General features: G+C 33.9%; 1 protein-coding gene across 3 annotated transcripts in view; it reads right to left on the bottom strand.

Annotated features, from left to right (window-relative positions):
• LOC119642427 (voltage-dependent calcium channel subunit alpha-2/delta-3) overlaps positions 1–15,015 on the bottom strand; it is a 125,450-nt gene that overhangs the window by 33,704 nt on the left and 76,731 nt on the right. For all 3 annotated transcript variants that reach the window (XM_038041592.1, XM_038041590.1, XM_038041591.1), the window contains exon 3: positions 4,300–4,410. In XM_038041592.1, coding sequence (XP_037897520.1) covers positions 4,300–4,410 — 111 coding nt within the window. The remainder of the gene's footprint in view (positions 1–4,299; positions 4,411–15,015) is intronic.

The raw sequence follows: 15,015 nt of genomic DNA, 5'->3' as shown, positions 1-15,015 counted from the left end.
GTCTCAGCCAGATCTGTAACTTCTAAAACCAAATTAAAGATTGCTGAGGATGTGATTGGACTCGAGATGCCATTCTAGAAGTGAGTATAACAAAAATTTTCCTAAGGGTGGAAACTAAGGCAATACAACTGTAGGAATTAAGATTAACTGGCGAGTTATTTGATTTTATTAAAGTGAAAATTTGGAAGTCGTACCAGGGAGAGGGTGATTGTATAGCATACTCTTAACGAAACGTGATTAGTTCGCCGAAATTGGGCGTTCATAAGAGAAATTTGCCTAACAGAATTTTTATAATTTTTATGTGTTGTAAGTGAAAGTGTAGTGTAATGAGTAAACTTACTTCGCCAGCCATTCAAAGCTAATTAGTTAGAAAACATGTTAATAATTAAAATAAACAATACGAATAATAGATAACAAAACAAAACATATAACTAATGATTATGTTAAATAAAATGATTTATAAATTAATACCAATTAAGTTATTGCCAAAATAACTTATTTAATTAACAATAACATTTAGCTTACCCACTTAAAAACTCGCCGAATGTACATTTGTGTTTTTAATTAAATAAGAATTTTTATAATTTGTTTGAATAAATAAAATTAAACACTTAAATAGCTCTGTTCAAGATGTATAGGTAAATAAATATCACCGCTGCTTTGTTGAGTTTTTAAACTCTCATCATGGGTTTCGGAACTACGATGCCTCTGCAAACGTTTAATTATCAAATTAGATATAGTAAGGGCTGCTAAATTTGATGTAGATGGTTTTCGTAACGCTAAAACGGGTAGAAAATGGCGAAAAAAAAGTTGAACGTACACAAAACCAATTGGATGCTGATTTAAGGCTCACTAAGAAGCTACAAACACACCGGCTTTGACTTTTATATTTATACGGCTTACGTCGGTTATGGCGTGGATTTTGGTCAGGAAAAATGTTTGAACAAAACTCGAAACAATTGTAATAGGAATCACCGCTCAGAACTTCTTTACTTATGAATTCTATAAATGCATTAATTGTTTAACGATTAATTTCATTACATTCCTAATTCGTTGCAATGTGTTTTCAAAACCGTTAACCGAAATGTTAATACGATGCGAATTAATGCATTCGCTGAGGTTTTAATAATCTTGTAAAGCGTTAAAGTCAATATTCTTTTCATAAATAAAATAAGGAACTCTTACAAGTTTTTCTATATTTTTTTACATCCTTCTTTTTAAATTCCAAAAAAAAAATTGACTAATGACTACAAACTCAAATCAGAACTGCGCAAAGTTTTATTTTTTCTTTTTCAAAAAAAGAAAAAAAAAAACATCGTCTACTCATTTTCTTACAATTGTTACGGATACCATCTAAGCATCACGGAGCTTTTGAGAGATTAATGGCTTTATTGAGCTCAGAGAGATATATGTCGATTAAGAAAAAATTATCACGCTCTTAATCGAGTGAAGCAGAGGGGAGAATGTCCAGAAAGTCCAGCAAGATTGTCACAGAACACGTTAAAGAGTTGCGAGGGGATGGAACAACGAGAGAAAGTGATCTGATCTGAGACTGACATGTCACTGTTGACATTGTTACAAAATTCCAACCTTTACGTCTTACTAATCTGAGGGTATAAGTATGTACCTTTCTAATATCGGCCAAAAATGCGAAATTTATCCTAGAACTAGATCTTTTACATTTATTTACAGCGAGTCTAAGCTTGGGCTAACTAGATTGCTTGCGTTGAGGGTAGGATTTTTTAGAAGACCTTCGGTTCAGAACATCAGTGAAAGACTTTGAGAATCTATCAAAGAAACAACCCGAAGGATCATTGATTTGGATAGTTACGCATGGTATTGGACAAAATTTGGAAAATTGTAAGAGAATGAAAGCTTGCTAGATAAAAGGATCGCCACAGCACCACCATGAGAGGAGTTGGAAAAAGGATGCTAATATCTATGTTATAATTATTAATAGAAAAAGAATCATGAGGCTTAAGAAAAGGTATTCTTCAAGCCGTTTTAATTTGTTACGGATGCCGGAGCAGTTAAGTTGAGCTATTTTCATTATTGATTGAGAGAGAATAGGAGTACGAGCCCGAAGGCTCGAAGGTTTAAGAACACTCTTGTGAAAGTCGCGAGATAAACGCAAGGCGGAGTTAATAATAGAATTTGATTTAGAGAACGGCTTCATGTGCTGAAATTGTTGAATACGATCGGAGATTTAAAACAACTTAGAGCAAATGGTGGAATCAGTGATCGTTTCGTGATCGGAAGGAATATTGTCTGTGATGCGTGTCACAGTCTCGGGATTAGAAAATTTTAAATTCAAAGGGGAGATGGTGATTTCAGGATTTATCATCTTCTTGGTTGCAACTAAGAGAGTAAACTCAATGAGTAAATAAGTGGTTTGAGACATTCTCCTGCGCCTTTTTTCGATTTGGCAATTTCCCTCTATGTTCGGCACGTTTTGGAATTTGTATTAAAAAAACTTGGACCTAAGGTTATGTTCTTACGTTTCTATTTATTTATTTCTGAGGAATTTTACACTAGGTAAAATGTTGTTCTTATGTATCTGTTCCTACGTATACTAACTTAGGTCTGATCGAACATGTTTGCCTGCATTTACTAATACTATCTTAAGTATTGACACGTATGATCTTGTCGAAGTGTTAGCTTGTATGCCTATCCTTACATTTGTTTTATTGTTACCGCTACTCGGTATGATTCTGTAAAACGCTAACCCAGGTACCGAATCTTATGATTTGCTAACGGTTAGCTGTGTGAATGCTAGTCTCGCTATGACTTTACAATCTGTCTGTACAATGCTTCCTTAGAGAAAAATTCATGCATATTGTTTATAGGATCTACTATATGTACCTTTACACGTTTTATAAATTTTATACTTGTATACTTTTCATACATTTGTATACATTTTATAGAGTTTATACATTTGTATACGTTTCATACATGTGTATATCTTTCCTAGCTAGGTATATTTTCTTTTCTCTCTCTCTTTCTCCTGCTGATTATCAAAAAGCCATGTAAGGGACAAACCAGACTGATTGCTTGGGGTCTACGGGTAGACATTTGTGCGGACGGACTTGTTATCAGTAAGGAAGCAAAACGCTTCCTTACAACTTGAGGAAGGAAGCATTACACCAGATGTATTTTTGGCTTAGTTTTTGAAATGCTTTTCTTACTCCGAAATGTCCTGAGTGTGGTCAAGTGTGATATTTTTCTCTTAATTTGCACTTTTCTTTATCATCATATATTTTTTGTCTTTCTTTATATAATAGTAGATTTATGCGGTTCCTTTTAATATTGTTGAATTTTTCTTTTAATATCTCTTTGGATATGTGTTTAATTATATCATCTTGTAGATTTAATGCACTTTCTCAGAAATTTAACTTGTTTAGTTTTGATGTCAATTCTTCCAAGAGCGCATCGAAATAGTCTGGATACTCATTGCATCTCACACGTGTGCAGTTTAATTCTTTAACATATTCAATTATAATATGTTTTATACTGCTTTCGAATTTAAATTCTAACTTTCTTGTGTTCTTAATGTCAATTATTGACGTGCATTGTCACATTTTTAATTGTTCATTGTGTGTGTTTTCTTTCGCTTCTGGTTATGACTAACGTCTTTTTTATTCGTGCTTGGTCTTCTTCTCTGGATATTGGAATCATCTCTTTTAATATATCAGAATTTATGTTTATCCTTGATAAGGCGTCAGCGTTAGTGTTGCTTGAACCTTTTTTACAAATTATGTTGAAATCGTAGTCCGATAATTCTATCCTTATTCTGGTTAGGTTTGAGGTGGAGTTTTTGTAGGAGAATAGTGATACTAATGGTGATCAGTTATCACTGGGAATTTTTTGCCGAATAAGTAGGGTCTGAAATGTGTTATTCCAAAGTGGATTGCGAGTAGTTCTTTTTCTATAATTTGTTTGTTTTTTTCATGTTTATTTAGGTACTTGCTTGCATATGCGATAAGTAAGTCTTGACCTATTACTTCTTGGGATAGTACTGCTCCTAAGGCGTAATTTTATGCATCAGTTGTTAAAATGAAGGGTTTATCGAAAATTGGATATTGTAATATGAATGGGGACAGGACCTGGCAGGATTGCCATGCAATAAAAAAATATATTGTATATATTGTGGCGGTTCTTTAAATTCGAGAAGATTCGTGTAAATTAAATATGTCGTAAGTTTTCAGGATAGCTTTAACGTCAATTATACGCGATATGGTTTTGCTTTGACGTTTTCAATTATCAACTGTGTAAAGTAAATTATAATAAAATTTTGCTTACCATCACAGCGTTACGTTTGAAATCCATAAAGTTTTTTACCTCAGCCGAAAGCTCGCGCAATAATATAATGCCATCTTTTCGCTTAACTTCAATATCATTATCCTTGAAGCGCTACAACAACAACGAATAAAGAAAGAAAATTAGTAATAAAAACAAAAATGTTATTGGAGCAAAGCATAAATTTTATTCCATGTAAGAAAATAGTGAACAGAATGCGATTTCTATACGATAATATTGTTTTGAGTATTAAATAAATTACACAAAAAAAAAATCTGTTTTCAATTTTAAGTTTTTCTTCATACTTAAATTTAAGAACCATGTTAAAGGTGCATCGTTTCCTTAATTGAGCCGCAAGCTAACTTTGCTACAGAGAAATAAAACTTCTGTCAACTGTTCAAAATATACATTGATTATACTAATCTCTTGTTGCACAAAAAGCTAACGCTTAATTTCGAAAAGGATTCCGAGCATCAAAAATCATCAGCTTTAAACAATACTCCGAAAGTTTTCTCAGGAATATATCAACGACAGTTATATTGAAAACTTCCGAGAAGTTTGCTCTAAGCAGTCTTCCGACTGCAATATCTCCTGAAGCTTTACTGGCAATGTGGTAACTCTTACTCTTCCAGATGCTCGTCGTATTGACAGATACGCTGAACTTCTAGAGAAACCTATGTATACATTGGAGAAATATCGTATTTTATATTAAATGATCAAGTGAGCGTAAATTACTGTATTTCTGCAATATAATCGTCTCGACTGGTCATACTCCTAACTGAATAGCAGTAATTGTTACCATTTCAAAAAAAAGAAACTATTGCATAAATTTGCTGTGCAATCAATCTACTATCCTGCCTCTGAAAAATTTTGGGAAAAAGTATGTTTTCTAGATTATCTTGGTTTCCAGAGTCCAAAAAATTTAATTACAAAGCAACAGGTTGGACTTAAGCCAGACATAAGCTGTGTTGATGCTCAACTACGTATTGAATATTTCACAACTAAAGCAGTTTCTGAGAAAAATCAGGTTTCAAAAATAGCGATGCAGAAATCAAGAAAGTTGTACATTTGTAAGGCACGCCTATGCGATGCGGAAAGACGGCTTATGCACGCAAATAATTTTCCAGATCAAAATGTGCAAACATTGAACATTTTGGGACTTACGTTTTCAAATAAATACGGTTGGAAGCCACACTCCCTTCGGCTAAAGAATTACATTCAAATTATGGCGAATCTCATAAGCTAGATTGGAAAATCTTTGTTCACGTAAACGCTGTTGTTTATCTTAGCAAAATGATTGTTTTAAGTAAAATTGACTATAGTTTAATCAGGTATGGCAACAACAGCATCCCGAACATAAATATTTCTAGTACATATGCTTTCCGAACAACACTTATCAATAACATCACTATCAGGACACTAGAAATACAATGTACAAGTTAAACGCTAAACTCATGCCGAAACTGATAAATTAACTCCTGCATGTATGTTGCAAAAGAATAGAAATAAATATTCTCCTAAACGTCCCTCGAAAATCTGGATATAAATCATCTTAGGCTTTAAACATCAACATTTGCGACATTTCACTGCAAAAATAATGTACGTCTAACTTCGTCTTCAGAGAATTAATCACAGAAAGTAGTGGCTAGCATCCTCTTTTTACAGGCAGTTCAAAAAGTGATGACCTGTCCCCTCCCATACAGTAGTAGATGTCAAAGGACAAGTCTAGATTAATCACGTCCTACACAAAAGTGCGTCAACACCTACAACCTAAGCTAGAGCTATTCTTCAGGCTACAAACCTTGCTCGTAACGCTAAAGGTAAAAAGGATAGGTTGTCAGTCATCAAAGCTATTCGAAACTCTTTAAATTTCAACTTGCAAACCATTAACAAAGTGAGGATTACCATTACTATATACAAAGATAAAATTAAAAGTTATGGCCTCCTAGAAAATGAGAGAGCAGACCTAATGGCCAAATCTGCGGCTTTTGCGCCTTTAATTTCTAATGGAAAAGTATATTAGAAGTTACATGCATGTTGTTCAGTTGTTGTCATTTTTTTAATGTAGAGAGAAAACCAAGCAGCAACGAAATCAGAAACCGTAGTCATAACGTAATCTATCGAATATTAGATTGAATGCCGGCCATAAAAACGAATTTGAAATATATAAAATTCTTTAAAAGTTATATTCTTTTAGGAAATAACTCAAGAGTAGTTATTTTTGCTCTTCGACAGAATTTTTCTTAAGATTTTCTGAAGCTAAATAAAATGACAAAGTATATTCCAAAAACCTAATTTTCCGTAAATTTAATATAATAAAAAGGAAAAATCACAACCGTCATCGCTTCGTACTTCTCTTAAAAGGCACAACTTGAACATATGTGGAAGCTATAAACCGTTATCGTGGGCTATTGAAACATGTGCATTCGCATAAAAGCAAATCTGTATGCATTGCCGAGGTGCTTTTACACTTTAAGTGCATCGCGACACTTTTAGTCCATTAATTAGTTTTTCCTTTAACTTTCTGCAGTTACTCTTTCCGACAGTCACCGCTGCATGACTTAGGTAAGGCGCAATGAATATGTACTTGCTTTTCCCTTTTCTTTAGTTCTTTCAGTTTCTTTTGTTTCTTAGAAAATCGACTAATTGTTATGAAAACTCAAATTATTTTTTATATACTGAATTTTTGTAACAATATTTGGTACCTAGAGAGAGTAACTAAATGAGTGAATTTCGAATTTGGTAACTTGAGGGGGTAATTAAATGAGCGAACTTCTAATTTGGTAACTAGAGAGTAATTAAATGAGCTAACTTCGAATTTAGTAACTTGAGAGAGTAATTTCGACAACAACATTTGCGCCTCAAAACTATTAAGTCCTACTCCAAGGCATCCGATATAAACAAGTAATAAGCTGTATTAAGACCGTAAAGACCGTAAGCCATAAGCAATATCAAATACCGTAAAAGAGAGTGCAAAAACTGAAATGAGAAATTTTTACAGCAAGTATGCGTAAGACTACACACTATCAGCATATGTGTACTATAGTATGCGTACTCAAAACATTTGTGCGAGAGTGTATTTTCACTATGATAGAAATATTTGTGTGCGGTTGTCCGTACGTTTGCTTAAACAGTTACATGTCGTTATATGTAGGGTCCTGAACTTATAAAAGATAATTTTGTAGAAGGAGAGGTTATAATTGCGGATTCTATATGTGCTTGTGCACCCATCTTGAAGGATGCTGAAGAGGCACGTACAAAAATTGTTATAGCTGAGCGTGGCGATTGCACTTTTGTGAGTGAGGCTCGTGTAGTCCAATCAGCTGGAGTCTTAGCCCTAATAGTCTGCGATAATGTACCTGGTTCTTCGGGAGAATTCCAACCCGTCTGGCATCGAAACCGAACGATTTATCAAACACCTGGTTACTGAGCACAGCTGAAGGAGATAAATCAACTCCGTCCCCAACCACCCTCAACCTCTTATTGTTCTAAGTGGCAGTCAGAAAAAAATTTTCAAATACATCTCTAACTGCAATAATCGGGTCAGACCCTGTCTCCGCAGGGAGAAAAACTGATGTTGTTTTATTTGTTATCCTGAGAAACGCTTACCAAAAGTCCGGACGAAATACTATCTAATATATATATTTTAAAAAGAAATTTGCAAAGTTGCAAACAAAAGAATAATTTTTCATTCGAAAATAAATTCACCAAACGTTTGTATTAAATGTTATAGTTCCTTATTTTAGTATATTTTCAGAAAAAAAAATAATTTTTTGTCTTCTTTATTCGTTTTTATTTCAGCTGCCGTTTGCTAAACGTCTTGTCGAAGTGTCGATTGTGATGGAAAAAAAAGATATATGGACGTATAAACCAGGAATTTGATTGGCTTATTCCATCTTAACATAAAAAAAAGATAGATAAAAAGCGCTAGTCATATTTACAGATAGCAAAAAATACTCTATGCTTGCTAAACACGTCTCCCGTAACTACCTCCTTTCAGATGCACTAAGTTCTCTAGCAAACACACCCTAGTTGGCACTAAACTAACTTTTGAAAATCAACAATCCACCCGAAAATTGAGAAGAAAGAAATGAAAATTCTTTTACATCTTAAACTTCATTGGAAGATCATGAGTAAATCGATGGTGATTGATCAAAAGTGTATTGATCAAATTGATTGATCGCGATTCTACAGCATAGTTCTATGGTATTTATCAAACTTAATAATGCCTTTAGGGCTGGCATTAAAAACTATAAAATCTGAGTATTTTTAAAAATAATATAAAAAGTATTTATTACAATATAGAGAGATGAAAAAAAGATATTTCGAATGTTTTATTCTGCGGTACACCATTCGTTGGCCGTATTAAACATGATTTGCCATGGGCTAACTCCTTTCGTAACCTGAAAACCTGGGGATATATAAGGCCATTCAAACATTGCATAGCAACGGTCCGGATGAGGCATCATAGCCAAATGTGGACCAACTGGAGAGCGAAAACCTGCGATACCTTCAGCGCTGCCGTTAGGATTCATGGGATACACTTCTTTACGCTTCACATTGTCATCTACATAGTGCAAAGTTGCACACTGCTTTCCTTAAGGTTGTGCAAAATTTCAGGTGTACGGAAAGAAAAACGGCCCTCACCACCGAGTACTGAAACATTCAATTTGCTCAACATCATGGCTTTGCTACTCGCAAGGCGTAAAGTTGCCTAGCGAAAACGTTCCGATTTATTTTGCAATAAAACAACATCAGCCACATCTACTATTTGTTTAACAGTACTTTCATCAAAGGAACCAACCCAACCGATTAAAGTCATTAATTGACAACCATTGCAAATCCCTAATGAAAAAGTATCCTTGCGTTGCTTGAAAGTTTGAAATAGAGGAGCTAGCGTCTCGCTGAACATTATGTTTGCAGTCCATCCTTTAGCGGAACCTAAAGTATCAGTATAGCTAAAACCGCAGGGAATATCACTGCACAATAGCGATCCAAAGTAGTTTTACCTGAAGGGAACATGTTAGTGAAAAATACGCACTCTTTTTGTACAAAACTTACCTTCAAGTAAATCACACAGAATAACATCGCGTATTTCAAAATTTAATAAGTTAGCCATCATTTCCCGATCGCTATTAACACCTTCTTCCCGCAATACTTTCAGCGTCCCTTAAGACATATCGAAAATCTGCATATGGCGAAATTCGTAACAATTTTTATAACTAATTTAGTGCTTTGGGTATATACAGCCGGCCGGTTTTTGGCGAATTTTCGTAGATAGCACTAATGCTATCGTACCATAATAGTCAGATTAATTATTTTTAACACAGCAAATGCAATTCATTTTAATGTTAAGCACGTATTTCATTGCCCAAGCTTACTTCTATTGTCAGACATTCTTTGATATTTTATAACTCATATTTTTCCACGTTAAAACCGAAAAGTTCTTCAGGTTCTGACATCAGGTGGTTTCCTTGTGGTTAAATAACTGATAATTTTGTTATTGGTATACCTTCACATATGAGACGCATTGATACAAAAGGGAAAAGATATAGAAGTAGAATGAGAATGAAGAAAAGTATAAATACTCCGATGTCCGTTTCCTTGCCCCACTTTAATGTTGTTACTGCCACAACGCGGGCTCCCGAAGATTCCTTTTATATTGCTATTTAACTTTATTTATGCCTTGCATACAGGCATTCAAAAATAAACGTACACATACGCGTTTACGCAAGTGCCACTGAGAACGATTAAAATTCCTAAAGCACAACCGCCACTTGGTATAATAGAATAACTACAATTAAACGACCAAGCTTTTATTTCCGCATATCTTTGCAGAGGAAATGCAACATATAGCGATGCAGCACGTATCCCAAATTCGAAAAATATCTTTATTCTAAAGTTAAGTTATTACGCACAACATTATTTGTAAACACTATATACTCGTTTAAATTTACCAATGCCTTTTATATAATCTTCTACGTGTACTTTTAGATGACATCACCTACGCCAATTTTTACGACTATGTACGTGCTGAAGTAACTTCGGATATTCGACAGTTTTCAGAGATATAAACAACAAAAACCAAGAATGTTATATAAAATGATTTACTTGTAGCAGAAACTCATTCAGAACATTTGCTATGGAATATATATGGCTATTACGTAAAATTTCTTATTCAATTTGTATGTTTTGCTAATATCGCTCGAATTAAGTTTGTCTCACAGATTGTGCAGAGCTTAAATTTTATTGACAATCTAAAAAGAACTATTCACAAAAATGCATTCACAGAAACTACCTTTCGCATTTGACGCCGCACATGTGTGATAGATTTCTTCTTTTGAACTACACGATTCAGCTTTTCTTAGCTTAACGCAACTGCTTATGAACCCATTAAAACCAAGTAGGGAACTTCGCATTCTAGTCCGCTGTTGTTAATCCTTTAAGTTTTACTTGTTTAATTTTCTGAGAAATTCGATTTGAAATGATATTTCAATAAATCGTCAGTCGCGTAAGACGCCTTAATTTAACAACCCTGGCTGATAACGTACCAAAAATCTTCATCTCAACATTTTAGAAAACTTTTGTTGTTATTTATATCCTACACCTAAATCTTGTGGTGTACGCGTACTTCAAGTGGATCCAACATTTATTATATCGGTCGATTAACAATCATTTTGGGAATCGATGTCAGCTTGTCTGCCCGTCTGATCTCTGTCCACGTACTTATTTGTTCAGCCTACAAGTCGCAATCTTCGAGATATTTTAATGAAATTTGGTATAATGACATGCTTTGACTTGGATACGCTATTGAAATGAAAATGATTCGGTTCATCGACTTTTTCGACCACTCCTTATGTTTCAAAGTCGCTAAAAGAAAAAAAATTGTAATTTTTAGAATTTTGGTACAATAATGGCTTAGTAAACATATTCCAGCATTTTGAATTAGTGGAAAACTTTAAAGCGGATGGGGCGCTTTTGTTAAGCTTTAACCTTTCCTACGAAAAATGAATCTTGATTTGATAAAAATGCCTAATTATATTCTACATTATTGTGGTAAAAAGTATATTAAGTATGTGCAGACGTATGTAACCACTAGAAGAGCTTAAGACCGAACCTTTTATTTTTCATTATACCGATCGATTCAGAATCATTTTCTGAGTCGATTTAAGCCTGTCTGTCCATCCGCCCTGTGCATGCAAATTTGTGCTCACCTTATTATTTTGCGGACGTATATAACATAAGATAGAAGAGCATAAGAGAATAAGATAGATCAATCTCTTGTTATACATTCAGAAATATGTTCTGCGTCGATCTAAGTTCATCAAGCAGATGACTGTCCAGAAAAATTTGCGCTCAACTTGTTGGTCACAATTTTTTGAAAATGGTCTGAAATATTCTACTTTTCCACTCTCCATATAACACATTATTTTCAACAGTAATTACACGGAAAAAAATTCGGAAATTTTTAAAGTTTCGCGTAATATGTCGCTCGTATTTCGATAATCAAAATTCGTATGAAAAATTTGGTTCGGCTGAAGCAGTTTCTGAACCCCCTTTCTTATAATTGTTCCTACGAAAATTGAATATAGTCAAAAAGTCTTATTGTCAGCGTTTCATTCATTCATAATAGAAAATTGACGAAAAAACCAGCGTTACCGAATCTGGACTACGTAGATCTATTCTTTGGATATTTTCATACAGAAGGATACTCAGGAAATATAAACTCTTATATGCCAATGCGGGCTATGTGTTAATGCTTTATGGTGAAAATTTTGTTCATGGTAGTAATCTGATGTAAAAATTGAAGTGAACCAAATCTGAATCACATAGGTGATTCTTGTACCCCACTCTAGATAAGATTTGTCATGAATGGCAGAACCTTCAGATGAGGATTTACTTTTGAACATTTTACGATGAAGATTGATCCATAGTAGCAGAAAAATTAACAATAGAGAATTCGTATCACGTAGGTCTATTTTTTAGATTCTAACGAATATAAGGGTTTTAATGAAATACAAGCTCTTTACATTTTAATAAAAGAATGCCGATCTTCCTTTCCGAATCCTTTAAGCGAATGCCGAATTTTTTAAGCGTTAAACTACCTTTAAGATTTTCAACCAAGATACGAGGTGAAAGCAAGAAATTTATGCAAGGGTACATTGTCTTTGGACGCGTGCATTGAAATAGTGAATGGAGAACATTTTACCATTCCGCACTATCGTGCTTGCTAGGTCTTTGGCGCGGTTACAATGAGTAGTTGATGCGTCTACTGAATTCTCAGCCACATATCCGTTAATATGTATTATCACATACCAATATTCCAGGCGTAGAGTACTAATTATTTGCTCTTGAAAATAAAAAGGCTTAAATTATCAATATAATAAAGGGTAAGTCTATCTCAAATCCTTCTGGATGTTACAAACGTCCATAAAAACTGCGATCCTGTAGTGATGTAGGATATAGCTAGTAAACCCTCTTGGGCTTTTAGCGTGTTTTTAAGTAAATATACGCTAAATTATGTAGACGTTAAAACAGATGTATACGTAGGAAAAGAAAGTAAAGAGTACGTGGAAAATACAACGTATTTTCATTTCATCGTTTGTTTCGTGATGAAAAATTCAATTTTTGTGCTTAGCAACGTTTTCGATAAATTTCAGTAAAAATTTGTATAAAACATAAAATTGCACACAGCTCTGTATTATGGCCGAATGGGAAGTATACGGCACTACAGTTACAATGTAGAAAATTGTCAAAACAAGCTTTGTGAAACGTAATACCAAATTGACAAGGGCAATATAACGGGAACCAAAGTTTCGCATCGTAATATAAGGCCATTTGTATAATAAATGAAACATGAATGAGAAAAAATCAATGATAAACATGAAAAATTGATAAAAAATCAATGAGGGGCACGAGAAATTGATAAAAAAACAAAACGAGTATTCATACAGTGGTGGGTATAAAAAGAGTGACTTAACAAAGGCTCGGTAAATTTGCACACTTCAATTCTTTTACTCTCTCTTACGGATTTTCATATCATTTGTTCATATTGCACGTGCGTACAAATTATTAGTACACAATTTATATGACTGCGAATCGAGGTGGTCTTCAGGCCCGCTCATTTAAATTACTCTCATATGACTGCGAATCGACGTGTTTGTCAGGCCCGCTCATTAAATTACTCATATCAGTGTAAAATAAAAACTAAAGTAAACAAAAGGAAAATTTTAGTATTTTTCTGCTCTTTGCTAATAATTCAATTGTGTGAGTAAGCATCAGCGGTTTTTCAATCAATTCATTTACTCGCATTGCATAAAAAGACTTACAATGCAACAATGCACAGCTGTTGGAGGAAAATTGCAAACACTTGGCTTGGTTTCTAGGGAAAGTCTAAAGGCAGATGAGGACGCTGAGTGCATAAGGCTTATGAAAAACAGCGGGGCTATTATAATTGCCACCTCAAATATTCCTGAAATTAATATGTGGTGCGAGACCAGGAATAACCGTATAGGACAAACAAACAATCCCTACGACCTGAGATCTGCTGGAGGCTCGTCTGGAGGGGAGGCTGCTTTGATATCGGCTTGGGCACAGAATACGAATACCAGCATTTAAATGTGGTATTTTTGGTCACAACCCTAAAATTCGCAGTGGATACTCGCGGTTGCACTTTCCGTACTGGTAAAGAGGAACAAGCAATGATGATGATGGTCGTCGGTCCTATGACTCGCTTCTTTATTATCATATAAATCTCAAAAAAATATTATTTACTTTTTAATTAATATAATTATTATTTATTTATTAATATTTATTTAATATTTATTTATTTATTGCACGTCTTTGAATAGCACTTAATAATTTTGCTTATCATAAGGTACCCTAAACAATTCTTCTTATTGAGCGAGAACAAGAAGTTAGATATTTTGTTTTATGATTCTTCATAACCCTTTTGTGTTTTAAATTAAGATTAAATATCCCCAAAATCCATTCCGATTCCTAAGACGGAAGAGGACGCAAGATGAAAAACGTATTCTCAATAAAAACACCATCTTGGAAAAATCTGTACAGCACACACACAAAGCAATGAGTCTAAGAAAATAAAAACAAAATTTTTACGTTTAATTTGCAACACCCAACAGGGCTTTAAGATAAACTCACATGAAAAACAATGGAAGTTTCAAAAATTCTCGATAAAAATTAGCTAGCAAAAATATCCCCGCATTCTGAGTTGTATTTTTATTGGTTTGCGGTATTTACAGTTTTTCTTTGTTTACTGTGTTTTTGATAGTGAAAACTTTACGTCTAATTTAGTTTAAGTAAGTAAGATATTTTGTACTGGCTGATAATTTTTATATGTCGCTGAGTAAATAAATAAATATAAAAATGAATGCATGCTGCACACGAATCATTTTAAAACAACTAAATCAATCAATTGATTAAAATGAAATAATGGTTGTTATAATGTTTGTTTAACCCAGTATATAAATTAATAATATTCAAACATAATAATATTCAACCTTATTCTCTAGTAGCCTTACTGAACTTCGACTTAGGAAGTTTTGAAACAACAAGAAACACTGTGATGGGCAACGGCCAACAATATTGCTTAGGCCAAAACATACTGTTGCTTTTATCGAAATGTTTTAAACTTTGCGCCCTCTAAGTTGAACACAAGGAAAAAAGACAGACAGACATACATCCGCACAAACTTAATAT

This window comes from Glossina fuscipes, unplaced genomic scaffold (assembly GCF_014805625.2).
Source record: "Glossina fuscipes isolate IAEA_lab_2018 unplaced genomic scaffold, Yale_Gfus_2 222, whole genome shotgun sequence".
In the NCBI taxonomy this organism is placed as follows: Eukaryota; Metazoa; Arthropoda; class Insecta; order Diptera; family Glossinidae; genus Glossina; species Glossina fuscipes.
Note: the sequence above shows the minus strand (reverse complement) of the source record. Positions and strands in the feature narration are given on the sequence as shown.